Source organism: Sitophilus oryzae, unplaced genomic scaffold (assembly GCF_002938485.1).
Source record: "Sitophilus oryzae breed Bouriz unplaced genomic scaffold, Soryzae_2.0 scaffold_165_pilon_pilon, whole genome shotgun sequence".
In the NCBI taxonomy this organism is placed as follows: Eukaryota; Metazoa; Arthropoda; class Insecta; order Coleoptera; family Curculionidae; genus Sitophilus; species Sitophilus oryzae.
In genome coordinates, this window is record NW_022146347.1 from 2240652 (window position 1) to 2255922 (window position 15271).

General features: G+C 31.4%; 1 protein-coding gene across 3 annotated transcripts in view; it reads right to left on the reverse strand.

The window, feature by feature from the left end:
* Window positions 1-15271, reverse strand: part of LOC115880857 — a 205438-nt gene that overhangs the window by 11957 nt on the left and 178210 nt on the right. For all 3 annotated transcript variants that reach the window (XM_030898172.1, XM_030898173.1, XM_030898174.1), the window contains exons 6-8: window positions 9167-9265; window positions 8889-9046; window positions 3943-4121 (exon numbers count right to left, since the gene is read on the reverse strand). In XM_030898172.1, the coding sequence (XP_030754032.1) occupies window positions 3943-4121; window positions 8889-9046; window positions 9167-9265 (436 nt within the window). The remainder of the gene's footprint in view (window positions 1-3942; window positions 4122-8888; window positions 9047-9166; window positions 9266-15271) is intronic.

The following is a 15271-nucleotide window of genomic DNA, read 5'->3' on the forward strand; positions in this document are numbered from 1 at the left end:
CTCCCCCTGACCTCATCATATAATTAATAGGCCTCCACTAAGGTATGTGCACTGGAGCATGGATGAACGTGTTAAAAAAGTTCGAGAATTACGCTATCAATTCCACAGTAACAAAATCTAAACTTATGTAGAATGTAGAATGTTTAGGTTAATCACCGCGACCTTACAGAGCTATTGTGTGCCTCTTTCTTGAGTTATAACGAGTCTCAAGTCTTTGACAAAAGCCAGTATCTGAGACGGCTCCACAGAGGCCAGCTCTCCATCTCCGACATCAGACGTACTAAAATTTATGGCACGAACAGTTATCGTCTCGGTGCACTCTGTGATGAGGTGTTCTGGTATTTCCCCATTTTCCCCACAGAATCTGTATTCGCCGTTGTTCCTCAGCTTCAATCTACTGAGGTGTTTGTTGAGGAGACAGTGTCCTGTTAGAAACCCCGTGACAATCCGAAGATTGTTCTTACTTAATCAAGGAAAATCTTTGATTTTTCTCGGTCGTAAGTTCTGAGAAACTTTTTCGAGTGTCTTAGACCGTTGGAGGATTCCCATTCCAGGTTACGGATGGAGTCCATGACAATCCGAAGATTGTTCTTACTTAATCAAGGAAAATCTTTGATTTTTCTCGGTCGTAAGTTCTGAGAAACTTTTCGAGTGTCTTAGACCGTTGGAGGATTCCCATTCCAGGTTACGGATGGAGTCTTCCTAACTTTGGCTGCGTTATCTCTTCGATAATTTTAATCCAACAACCGGGCTATATGAAGTTCCATGTTCAAAAAAAAAAACTTTTCGTTCTCAACCGCTACTTAAGTCAAATGACGCTTTTATCACATCTGGCTACAGAAATCTAATTCACAATGGACAATATCTGAACAACCTGTCAAATCATTCTAATTCAATAAACCAAGCCATTATTGTATGAATACAGTTGCTTAGGAAAATAATGTTAGTTTCAGCATAATACAAAATGTTATAATAAAATTTGAAAGCAGAGTTTTAATAATTTTATATTGGTAGATTTGAATTCCACATCACAAAAGCTTTTATAATAAATAATATTTTCTAATACCGTATTTTAGCGTCTAAAAATATTAACCACTGTGTTTTTTTGCGACATTAATTTTTAATTTGATTATTTTCAGCAAAGGTTTTAAAAAGTTGACTGTTTATATTTTAATGTATTTAAAAGTATTACTATCTAAACTTATTTTACCAATGTAGATGAAGGGAATATTGAATTAAAAAAAAAACGTTGTAAATGCTATGTTTGAAAAGAAACTTAATACAAAAAATAATTGAATGTTCTCATTGTCTCAATTACATTGTTGAAACAGCTGGAAGTGATCATACTACTTTATAACGAATGTTTGTAAAAGAAAATATTTAATCAACTGAATAAATAAAAAATTGTCCCACTGTAAATATAATCTTCTACCCTTAATCTATATTTTACCCTAAAAAATCCCTGGAGATCTGTCTAAAAATATCTGCATGTATGATTTGTCAATTATATCTTTCTTTTATTAAAAGAAGTAATCTTTAATGTATTAATAACAATCATAAGTCAAAATCAAGTTTTGGGAGCAAAAAGGAGATGTTAACATAAAATACTTTAAATACATTTTTTGCGCTTTTTAAATAGTATCTAAGTATAATGAAGGGAGGCCCTTGCGGCCGCTGTGGGAGTCCCGCCTGGGACCCTCTCTTAGTAAATACAATACATACACTGATGGGAACAACTAATAGTAGGAATTTTTGCGACAGGAATTCGTAGATAAAAATGTTCACTGTTTAACAAAATTGCACTTTAGGTTCTACTTGGTTCAAATTTGACAAAGATTACTGTGTATTCTGTTGTAGCAATAATTATTATTAAGGTGCATATATTTTAACTAAAAACATAAAATTTATTCGCCATATTTCTCTAAAGTTCATTTTTTATATGGAGGAGTTATTGTACTGAAATATTGGTAAATGGTATGTAACTAAACAATGCAAATGATACTCATTCTAAATGTCATAAAAATAGATAATCTTAATGAAACGAACCCTATACAGGGTGGACCGAACTGTATTCCGGAAACTTCGACAGCATATTCTGCACATAAAAATAGGTATTCTTGGTGTTTTTTGACATGACAAATTCGATTTTGATGTCAGTATCACTTCTATTTATAGGGGTCACCACCGATATATTATTTAGCTGTTTTGAAGAGTAATAACTTTTTATCCGTACCTGTACTACATTACCGGGTAAATAAAATATACATTTTCGTTATTTTCTAAAAGAAGTAGTCTGAAAAAATCTGAAAAAATTTGAAATGTTTTTGCGCCAAATATTTTTAACAAAAACCGTTTTATCTTTTTTTTTCTAGAAAAATTCACAATTAGCTTAAAAAATGAAAGGTTTTCCAATTTTCAGTCAAATATCTAGTCAACATGTTTATTTTTTCTCAATGATGATATGTATTGACTATTTCCATTCCAAATATCTTGAAAGCAGTTGTTCGTAGCGATTTTTTCCAAGAGATATTTTTGACGTAAAAAATTACGGAAATGTATATTTTTTTACTCAGTAATGTAATGCAAGGACGGACGAAGTTATTATTACTCTTCAAAACAGTTAAAAAAGATGTACGTAACCCCTAAAAGTAGGAGTCATATTGACATTGAAATCAAATTTTTCATGTTAAAAAAAACAGATACTAATATTCATCCGAATACCGAATTTAGTTCGGAAATTATTAGGAAAAAAACGAAATAAAAATGAAATTTCTACACCCTGTATGTCCGAAACGAAGCATTTTAGGATATAAGTTTATACAAACTTTTTTATTTATTTTTATGTACAGAATATGCTGCCGAAGTTTCCGGGGCACAGTTCGGACCATCCTGTATATTTATTGAAAAAATAGCAAAAATATTGAGATCTGAAAGAACAATTAATGTGAAAACAAAATAAATATCAATAGAAAAGAGAGTATGAAGTCACAAACTTTTATGTCTCCAGTTAAAATATGATTACTGTATACAAAACAGTCCCACAAAATTTCGTGGACGTAGAACAACTACGTATTTTTGGAATAAAAATAAGTTAATTGAACACAATTTGCCTCTACACAAAAGTTCCTCGTTTGTCCGTTAGTACCACCACCAAATTTTAAAAAATTAAAACTTTTTTATGATATTTTAAGAACCGATAAACCGATTTGAATAAGATATGGGGTGCCTACGTTTTGCTACGTGCTACAAAGAGTACATGAATCAAAAATATACCCAAATGTTAATCAATTTAATAAATTCATCAAGTTTATTATCAGAGATCATTTACGATACTGACATAATATTCCACATTTTTGCCGACTAGCTTATTATCGCCTTCTAAATTTTAACCCTTGAGAACAAGGAATATTTTTGGTAGATAAAGATTTGAATTTTAAAAAATTATGCAAGATTTTTACAATATATAGACAAAAAATATAGTAAATAATAGAAGGGTCATTTTTGAAGTTGCAAAAAATTTCTACTAGAATTTATGTGAGGGTACTTTTCACTCTTCTAATTCCCTTTCTGTTTTTGTTTGTGGAAGTCAAATGATAAAGCGCTTAGCAAAACATAGGCATCCCAAATCTCATTCGAATAGGAATATCGGTTCTTAAAATATCTTAAAGCATGTGTTTATTTTTTTTTCAAATTTGATGCTCTTTAACGATAAATGTTAGAAGTAAATTGTGTAAAATTAATTTAATTGCATTCCAAAATCACGTAGTAGTTATATCCACGGAATAGTTGTATATATAACACCCTGTATATTAGTGTAAATTTGGAACTGTATTACTTAATTAAAGAGGCAAACAATAAAAGTTACTAACAAGTAATATAGTAATATACGACATAATAATACTATCTAAAAATAACAGAAAATAAAAGTAATTATCTACGTACCTCCTAATGGCTTGGGAGGCGTGTAACTTTTTAACGGAATCTTGCTGGGCCTTCTCTTTGAACCGCTACCGTCTTTACTTCGATTGCTTTCCGCTTGATCTTGAGCTGATTCCGTACTACTACTGTGATCTAGTTGCAACGTCATTGGTATCGGACTCATAGCTTTCATACTTGCCGTACTACAAAAATAAGAATATTAGATAGAGCTTCAAATAAATGCAAAGCAAATGAGATCGAAATTTAAGAGATATACTTTCAGAAACCTTAATCATTTTTTTTGTTCGTTAGGCAAATTTGTTTATTACTAAATCACTGATGACAAGCTGGTCTCCGTTGGATTAACGCAGCAGTTTTACAAATAATAACTATTTTATTTTGTAGGTTTTCTTACAGTACAAGTGGCGAAACACTCATTGGACTTTTTTGAGTAAATAAATATGCAACCACAACAACAATAATTTATGTTTTGCGAGTTCAGGTTATGAGATTGCGAATTGTGTATATTATTCTTATTTTATATTTTTCTTCTTAATTTGAACAATACTAAATTTCAAAATACATTTTTCATAACATCGCTTTAAATATGCTTAAAAAGCTTAAAGAAACAATTTATTTATTCTTGTACAGTTCGTAGGACTTGACTAACATCAGTAATCAATGAAATAAAAAATATAATACAACAGTAATAATTATTACTTCTATAGTCTGTCTAACGACAGAATACATAACAGTCAAATTTGTGTCTGTCATTTTTCTTCACAGGTAAATTGTATTTTCTGCAATTTTTGGAACGTCGCGCGTCTTCTGTTGAAATCTTTTTGATATGACTTGATGGACGTTGGACAGATTTTATCTCGAGAAGGTAGTATTGCTATTAGTTAAAATGTTGAATAAATATTTCACGTAGAGGGTTGAAAATTGATATGCTTATGTAAAATAAAAATAAAAATGGCGCCGGGAGGCACGTATAGCCCATGGTAGGCAGTTCTTTTAGTTTTAAAGTAAAGGAATTTTTCCAATTTTGGTCCGCGGTTATTTCCCCTATCCGACACCTGGGGTCGTGTCCGATGGGAGTTTTCCACACGGATTTTCTCAAAAACGGACTACGGAAATACGGAACATCTCAAAAACTGCGACTCTGACTGTTTTTGATGTTATTACAAATTTTGTTGCAAATATTATTCCTAATCTTAAATTGAAAACCGCGTTTCACTAGCTACTGTAATTTTGGAGTTACGATTTTTTAAAATTTTTAACCCCCTCCCATACCCCCTTATCTACCCCACCCCCCACCACCAAAAACTAATGGCCAGATTCTCGGGTGCCACAGTATTTTTGTGCCAAATTTGGTTAAAATTGGTTTAGCGGTTTTTGAGTTATCGTGTTACAGACAGACGGACAGACAGATACCATAAAAATATTTTGTATTTACGTCATTTATGACCCAAATAACTCATTTTGAGTGAAATTAAAAAAAAAACTTTTTTTTGTCGATCTTAATAGCCTACCATACCTGTTGGTATGGTCGGCTAATAAACAAATCAAATAGATTCAATAATAAATAAACAAATCAATAGATTTATCAATACGCTAAAAAACTTAATTTACAACTAAATCCAAAAAATTTAAAGCTATAATTTTTTGCCCGAAGAGAAAAAGAGAGTCGTTAACATCTAAAATAAAATATATATAACATAATATAATATCTATAAATAATGAGGACATCGTACTTGTGGATTCCGTCAAAAACTTTTTTTTTACTTTTTTTTGCGTTTACTTTGATGAAGATATGAAATTTTCAAATCATATTTTACAATTAACAAAGACATGCTATATGAACTTAAGATTACTCTATTCAAATAGACAACTATTATCCCACGAAATGAGAGCGAGACTCTGTCAACAGCAAGTTATCTCCCGATTATTATATTGCATTTCTGTCTATTATCCGGGCTGGACAGTATCGCTGCCAGACGACTTCAAAAAATTCAAAATACCTACTGTAGATTTGTGTATAACTTACACATAGGACAGCCATGTTTCGTAAGTGTTTCACCTATAATGCTGTCAACCTGTTTAACGCCTTGACCAAAGATTTAAAATTATATATTGTTACGACAATATGTTAACATAATGATCAGGGGCGGATCGTGAATTTGTGGGGCACTGGGCTAAAACTACTTAGGGGCCTACATAAGTACTCAACTAATAGCCATATCAAAAAACTGTTTCTATAATGATATCTTATTATTCTTCTTCTTTACGTGCCGTCCCTTTCGTGGAGGTTGACGATCACATTGGCAAAATCTTCACGATTCTCGGCTTTCCTTATAAGTTCTTCAAAAGTTAGGTGAGTCCAGTTTCTGATGTTTCTCAACCAAGATAGTTTCTTCCTGCCGAGACCTCTCTTTCCTTCAATCTTACCCTTAACTATCAATTGTAAGACGTGGTATTTTTCATTTCTCAATATATGCCCTAAGTATGATGTTTTTCTTATTTTTATTATATTGAGCAATTCTCTTTCTCTGCCTATTCTGCTGTAGACTTCGGTATTTGTGATATGTGGATATAAGTAACTTATTAATAATTATAGAAAAAAACACATTAATTATTTTTAGTACTTACCCTTTCAATAAAAACATAACAAAAACCACCGAAAATTAACTAAAACATTAGGTTTATGACGTTTACGAAAATCTTTGTTATGTTGCAAAATAACTTTATTTTGGAATAAATTTAATAAATTTGGTTTTTTAAATTTATTAAATTAAAAATATAGATTCTTCATATTATTCACAATCAGGTCACAAAAAAGAAATTCCTAAAATGTTTATCGTAAGCCCAACGAATAATCAATTCATTCATTTAAGTAACATAAATGTTACTTAAATCTACGCAAGTATTAGTTGTACAAAAGGCGACCTTATTGCTGTGGTAGCAATCTCTTCCAGGCAAATTTTGGGTGAGAGAGAAACCGAAATAGTGATATTTTATAAGAATATAAAAAAACAATAAAACAATTTTATTTATTTACTTACTATGAATTAGTAAAATAAATTGATAGGTTGTAGTCACAGAAATTGACAGTTATTTGGTCATCACATTCCAAGTCTTTTGTTAGATCACAATTTATGGAAAAAAAGTGATAAATTATTTAGTCGATGGTTCGACATTGTTGTCCTATATTTATTTTCTACATAGGACATCTTGGAGAAGGAGCGTTCTGCTTCACAGCTAGTGATTGGCAATGTTAAAAAAATCTTTAAAATGGTATAGCAGTTAGGGAACACGTTAATAAGTTTATTTTCATACATGAGCATAAAAATGTCACTGCAAGAGGTGTAAGACTCAGACATAGATTGGAGTAAGTATGATTTTAATTGAATGCACTCATTCACTAAATGCTCGTCTACGTCATCGGGATTGTAATCAATAATATGAAGTGTAATTTCCAAATCTATGTTTTCGATATTTTTGTCTTGCAAATCCATTAAAAATTTGAATTTCTTGCTATATGTCTCATAGACTTGTCTCCTTTTATTTAAATCCATAATCAGCTTATCCAACGCAACTTTTAACGTGTCTCTTTAAATCTTTCTGCGCCGTATACTGAGAATTCACCTGTAGACTTATCTGAAAATTTTGGGATAATGCATCTCTTGTTTATGTAATTGTAGTCTATTATTACACCAGTACTTAATTTTTTAGCTTTTTCGTCGTATTCCTGTAACATTTGATCTGATTGATGTCGTATGTTGCTCACAAAGTCTTTTAAAGAAACAATTAACTTGTTGCCTTCACAAATGTCTAAACCAGGGCTCTGTATTTTTTTTATTAACTAAATGAAATCTCTCCAAAACTTCTTCCCAAAAGATAATCAAAATTGCAGTCTGGAGTTTTGCCATTTTATTGAATAAATTTCGTGCCTCTTTCCGGAAATCAACTTTCTCAACCTCATTTTCGCTGAAACTTTTGAAAATTTTCATAATGTCATCATAATTATTTTTTAAGGCTTTGACAGCATCATAGTGGCTAGGCCATCTTGTCTGGCTTAAACTTTTAACCTGAATTTTAATTTTATTTCACGATTCAACAGTTCCCACCTATGGGTCTATTGTTTTTCGCGGGGCCTGGGGGCCCCTTGTAACCTCGGGGCCCTGGGCTGCAGCCCAAACAGCCCGTAGGTAGATCCGGCCCTGATAATGATAAACATATATTCGTACACTCTAAAAAATTTAAAACACATTTAAAATCATATTTTTATTAGATATTCAAAATGGTTAGGTAATTTAATACTGTTATTGTGAACCTTATTTTTCTTTCTATCTTTTAATTTGTTAATAAAATATTTATTTATTAATTTATTAATCATTATCTTTTCGCATAGATCATTAGATTATAATATTAGTGTTAGACTGTAAGCATTACTGTAATTTTTGGGTTAAGTGTAAGTGGCTTTTTTAGCCCATTTATTTATTAGATAAAGCCATTATTATTATTATTATTATTCCCAAAATTCGACCTATAAACCAATTTATTAGCCATTTATTTCTTTAAATGTGAAAAATGACAGATAATCGAGAGCAGCAGGTTAATTTTTTGAATGTCATTTATTCAAAACAAAAATGATTGCCAAAATCAGATTTCATTGAAATCTGTGATACCCAGCAGGTATTTAATAATCTATAATAGACTTGGAATATTGTACTGCAATGTGCAATGTCATGCTTTAAATTATTTCATTGTACAATGACTTGACGTCACACGTGTTGAGTAGAACGTATATAATTTATTCTAGATATTATTTATAAAAACCATTATAATTGAAGCTGGTTATGGCCGCGAAATATTCTGAGGTCATTTATTGTTGTAAGTAACGTGTATTTCATATTTTATAAGTTTATATCGAAAATAAATAAAAGCAAATATTTTTTTGGAATCATTACCTTATCTCAGTCCTTGAAAGTGGCCGGTGATCCTGTGAACTACTTAAATCAGGAATTATATCCGGCGAATTACTTTTGTTAAGGTTAGGTTTATGGAGATCTTCTAAAAGTCTTACGCGTGCTTTGGTTCCTTCTAGTTCAATTGTCCTATCTTCCAACTAAAAGTAAAAACAATTTTGTTGCACTTTTTACAATCAATTTCTTTTGAATATTTTAAGAAAGTTAGTAGACAATTATGTAAATTCTAATATACTATACTATTGTAAAAATGGTCTTACTTGAAATCGTAAATCATCATTCTCTTCTCTTGCTTTATCTAATTTTTGACTAAGTGTGACTTCCATTCCTTCAGCTGAATCTAGTTGCTGTCTAAGAACCTGAAAAAATGCAAAAATACAGATGTTATAGATGTATGCATAAAATTTTAAACACTGTGTTAGTCGACCGTTATCGTAAATCAAAATCTGTGCTAAATAAAAATTATTGAAGTAAAATTTCGCAAAAAACGCGCGAAGGGAGTAAAAATTGAAGGCCGTAACACACGAGACACGAGAGAAAAAGTGATAACGATCGGAGGTTACGACGGAGTGTCGTAACTCGGGCCCTATGTGAGCTAGGGGAGTGAAACTCGGAATGTAGAGAGTTATACACATCTTTTCATGATATTTTGACAACGTTTCGTGCACTATGAAAATTTGGTATGTCGATAGATTGGACCAAGGCCAACTTTACCGTGTAGGTATGACACGTATCACCGTATCACAGTTAGTTTTGACGTAAGAAACGTCAAAAGTTCATGTCGTCTAATGACTAAAGAATATAAGACGCCTTTTCTTTTGGTGGCAAACAATGAGTCATCAGTTGGTCACCAGCGACAATTTTAGCAATTTTTAATAGTTCGTGTGTAGTGAACTTTGTATAAACTTTATTACAATGCTGATTAGTTGTTCATCTTTCAAATGTAAAAGCAGCAGTGACAAGAAAGAGCCAGGAGTTACGTTTCATAGGTAAATAAACAGTCCGCTCCACCTTTTTAGCGTTTTCTTAAGTTTTCTTATTGAATTCGATAATTATTTTTCTGATATTATATGTACTTGATGTGTGTTATATGTCGATACTAGTTTTGTACCTTTTGTTAACATTTTATTACGTTTTTTTCGTAATTAATTAGTATGATGCCACCGCCTACACCATAGGCGTAGTCAAAACATTTATCAAAAATATAAATATCCCTTCAACTAGCTAAGTTAAGAAAAAAATATGGCCACGGCACTGTTTGGTGCCATGGTAACAATTTGCTCTCAGGTGTTATTTGTCCTTGAATTCTTTAGTCATTGATGTCGTCCGATCGCGACCAAATTTGGTGGATAGGCTATGTGAGCGACGATGCACAGGGTCCCACCCTGCAAAGTTGTATAAATTTAGGTCCTAAAATGCTTCATTTCAGCAGTGGCGGCTTAACCATGAGGTCAAATGGTCAATGCCCCCTACCCAAAAAAAAATCAGAATTAGAAAAACTTATATAAATTATACTTTTTGTAAATCACTTTTTTTCATCCTAAAATATTCAAAACTACTCCCACTTATCCAATTTTCGCTTGAAAACATTTTATTTTACCCATTTTCTCTACTGCCCAACTTTACCCATAATTCCCTACGCCCCACAGTTTCATTTTGTCCTTCGTTCCCGCTATGTTTTAGACGTTCCACGTATTAAACTCCAAGTGACGCCAACAAGGTAAGGTATACTACGTATAGAAAATATAATGGGTTAAGGTGCGATAGATAGACTTTATATTGGCCACTGATCGTGTCATTTATAGAAGGATTTCTAAGGTAGGCAACTTTATATATACTTGTATTTGGTAGTTTCTTAGACAAGGAAAGAGAGGGGACAGGTAACACGGCAGCTGAAAGTGAGGCCACTTGTCACCACGCGAAATTCTCCAATGGCGTAGCATCAGAAATTAGCTTGTAACTAGACGATACAAAATATTTATTAAAACGTAAACTAATATATTGTTCATTTTTGAGTAATGCATATATAATTTTGTATTTTATAGTCTCACCTTTATAATATTACTAATATCAGAATATCTAAGTCGATAATGCAAAATTTATTTAACAGTCACAGTGGACTGATTATCAAGACAATTATTTATTTATTAACGTGTGTATAATGTATAATTAAATAAAAATAATGTAAATATATATGTTTTAAACGTGTATATATGTACATATATACCGTATGATCGAAAAAAAAAAACGACGGCGACGTCCAGTTGGCTTGTAAATTACGATCGATGACATTCCCCATATAATTCTACATATGAAAATGACAGAAAAACTATACAAAACGACATCGAAAAAAGACGGCGTTAGCGATGGCTATGAAATGAAGATCGCTGTCATTTTATATGTAAAATTATATAGGAAATGTCGTCGATTCGTCATTTACAAGCCAACTGAACGTCGTTTTTTTTTCGATCATACGGTATAATAATGAATCTAGCTAATTCCCTTCACACTTGCTTACGGATTTAATGAATAATCTAATTTTTAATATTTGTTACCTTCAATCATAAGAATATCCTAATTTTCCACAAAAAAATAAACAATTCTAGAAGCTTTGTGTTATTTTATTTATTTTTAAATTTGTATTAATTACTCACTGAAACTATTATTATACACCTAAATTAGCAAATTTTTTGAATGGATATTTAAAAAAATATAGTAACAAGTAACCCACCACAAGTAGTCCACCCCCAGCAAATCTTGGCAGGTAAATTTAAGTTTTATATAACAACTATACATCATATAGGTTATTTACGACTAGAATTTTTAATTTTTTTATAGTTTACAATTATTTTACATATTTGATAACAAGCAGAAATTGTATTTCACTGATTATAATTCCCTACGCCCCTGGTGAATTCCCTTCTGAGTAGCATTATTTATAGTTTCAAACATTAATTATAATACAGACTGTATCGATATGTTTATGTTATGTGTGTGGATGCCAATGTTGGATATTGGATTATTTTCTTCGCTAAGAATGAAAATGATAAATTGTAAAAAGAAAACATCAAAAATTAAAATAAAAACTAAAACAATGCGCCGAAATCTACTTTCAAGTAATAAATTTTGATAAAGACCCTACCAGGTCGAAATGTCAATGAAATTTATAATATAAAAAAACCGTTTTTCTCATTGTTTACCTGACCTAAAGCCAAGAAAAAATTAAATAAAAACAAAAAATAGTTTTAGTTGCTGTAGCTTTGTCGTAGCCGAGGGTTTGAGATGCAGCGCGAAATTTGTGTAGGTAATAATTCATAATTTTCTGGTTCTGTATAAATGATGAACTCTTGTTGACTGATTCTGGAATAGATATTTTCAAATAGACAACATATGATGTTTAGCTGTTAAAACCGTGCGGTTGAAAGAAAACAATTGCTTAAATTTCGAAAAATGTTTAGAGCAAAAATTGACTTAAAATATAAAAAAATAAAACTTTTAGAAATGTGTATGTGTATTTATATTTTTGTGACATTATTATTTAAGTTTTTTTTTAAATCCTACCGTGGAAAATTTGTGTAAAGAACATAGACTGGATTTTTAGTGAAATGGCACTAGACCACCTGTTTAAAAATGTAAGGGTAAGTTTCATTTTAACCTAATTTGTATTTATTTTTAGATTTATTTTCCTTTAACTAAACGTACAAGTACCTTGTAAGAAACCAATTAAATTTAGTCGGGTCTTAAAAAAAATCGACGCAATATTTTTAGATACCTATTAACCTCCCTACAATAATAACCACGAGCCGCCACTGCGTTTCAGAGATGTATTTCGATTTTTTCCAATTCATTTCAGAAGCAACGTAGATATTTGGATGAAAATTGGTGTCTGGGTGCTATTTGACATGAGAAATTTGATTTCGATGTCAATGAATTGACATAATTTGTTAAAATTTTTCGATTGGATATCTGTTTTAGCATCGGTACCCCAATCATTAACCCTAAAATCCTCACAGTATTGCAAACTATTTCAATCATTTTTTACTGGTTCTGTATTAGGGATACAGCAAAAACTGTAACCAAAAAGAACTGTCAAGTAAAATTAATGTGTCTGGGCTATAATTGCAGAGTATCATATTATCCCGGTGTTGAGACATTATATTTTTTCTGTGGTTTACATAAACATATTTAGCGATTTTTTTTTATATAAACACATTAGCGATTTTTGACGTTTACCAGGTCATGGATTGTGGTAACAAAAGTGGTAACAAATTTAAATACGATTAGATCAGTGCTAGTTAACGCTAAAACATTTTTAATGTGGTTACCCACTCGCTTTTGTTTATATTTAATATTATAATCCAGGGTGCTATAAATTCTGGGTACGAGCATTGGTATCTCGGTAACCGTAATAGATACGAACATGAATAAATTGGGGTACAGTTGCGCTTTGGGATGTTTACCAAGATTCTATCAAAAAAGTTCTAAACATTTCAAGGATTTCAAGAAAGGAGTTTTTTGGAAAATCAATTTTATTTTTCTGTCGTTATTTTTTCCTGTATGGCATATCATTGTACTCAGGAGACCGAGTTCTTTCAAAACCTGACATAAAAAATGCAGGTCCGTATTTAAAAAAATTAAGCTGACCTCTATATATCTCACAAATTATTAGCCAATTTGAAAATCTAAAAATACGAGCCCTAACAACTACATGTTGGGACAAGGTCATATTATGGAATTATTACCATGGTTTTTCAAAATGACTGAAAAATATATGTTTAATTTTTTTAAATATCCTAAACAACTTGACAATATTTTTATGAATTTGTAAAGCAATCCATATTTACAGTAGCGGATTTTGTTCATAAAAGGACAAATTTGCTGACAACTAAATGTTGGGACAAGTATTTTTAAATAATTAATATCATCATAGGCGGCTTTGCTATAAACGTCACAAATGTCGCAAACTGTTTACTTCAGCATTGACAGCTTGTAAGTGACTCGATACTTTGAGTAGTGAGATTTACTGTAAGAAATTTTAATTTTTTTAATTTTCAATTTTGTTAATTTAATCCAAAGTAATGGTCCGTGGAAAAGCTACAAATAAAAAACTACGCGAAATTATCATTTGTCAATACAGTACGGGAAAAACAATTCGAAAAATTTCTGATGATTTAAGTATTCCAAAAACCACGGTCTTTAATTTAATAAAAAAATACGGCGAATCTGCCAATGTAGACGTTAGAAGTAAAAGTTCGGGAAGGCCAAAAGTTGTATCTCAGAGAGATTTACGAAATTTAGTAAAAATTTGCAAGTCTGCGAGAAGAAGTATTCTTCGCGAACTAACAGATAAATGGAATACTGTAACTGATTTAAATATATCAAGGGAATGTTGCCGAAAATATATCCACAAATGCGGTCTGGGGTTTTACAAGGTAAACTTTATTTTGTGTGGATACTCAATTACCTGAAGATTATTGATACAAATTCTTATTTAGGCCAAAGGAAAACCGCTATTGACAGAAATTCAAAAGAAAAATCGCTACAATTGGGCAAAATCTAAATTATCGTGGACACAAAATGATTGGAACAAGGTCATATTTAGCGATGAGTCTAAATTTGATGTTTGCGTTGGAGATCATCGAAAACGAATAATACGAAATAAAGCAGAAGCCTTTCATAAAGATTGCTTAAAGAGGGTTGTTAAATTTCCTAAGGGGATCATGGTTTGGGGTTGCATGTCAGCAAGAGGTTTGGGTAAATTAAATTTTATAGATGGCACTGTTAACCTCACTTTTGCCTAGTGTTCAAGAATTGTTTCCAAACGAAGACTATATTTTCCAACAAGATGGAGCATCGTGCCATTCAGCAAGATCAACTAAAAATTGGTTCGGTAATAATAATATAAAAGTTCTATCCGATCCGTCAAGTAGTCCGGACCTCAATGTTATAGAAACTGTGTGGCATAAAATGAAGCAATATTTAAGAAACCACCCTCAACGAACAATTTTTGATTTGCGGACAAAACTGCAGGAAATTTGGGAAAATTTTTCTCCTCAAATGTGTGTGTCCTCAAAAATCTTTGGTAAATACAATGCCATTAAGAGTTCAGGCAGTTGTTAAGGCGAAAGGTGATATAACTCCGTATTAAACAAATTTCTTGTTGTGCTGTCCCAATATATAGTTGCCAGCAAATTTGGCTTGATCTTGTCAAAATAAGCTATTATCAAAAGTGATTTATTTGCAAAGTTATAAAAATATAGTAAAATTGTCTAGATCATATTGTAATGTTTGAATTTAGAATAATAAACAAAATAAATTGAGTCGTTTTAACAAATTACTATTTTTATTGCAAAAAAAGACCTTGT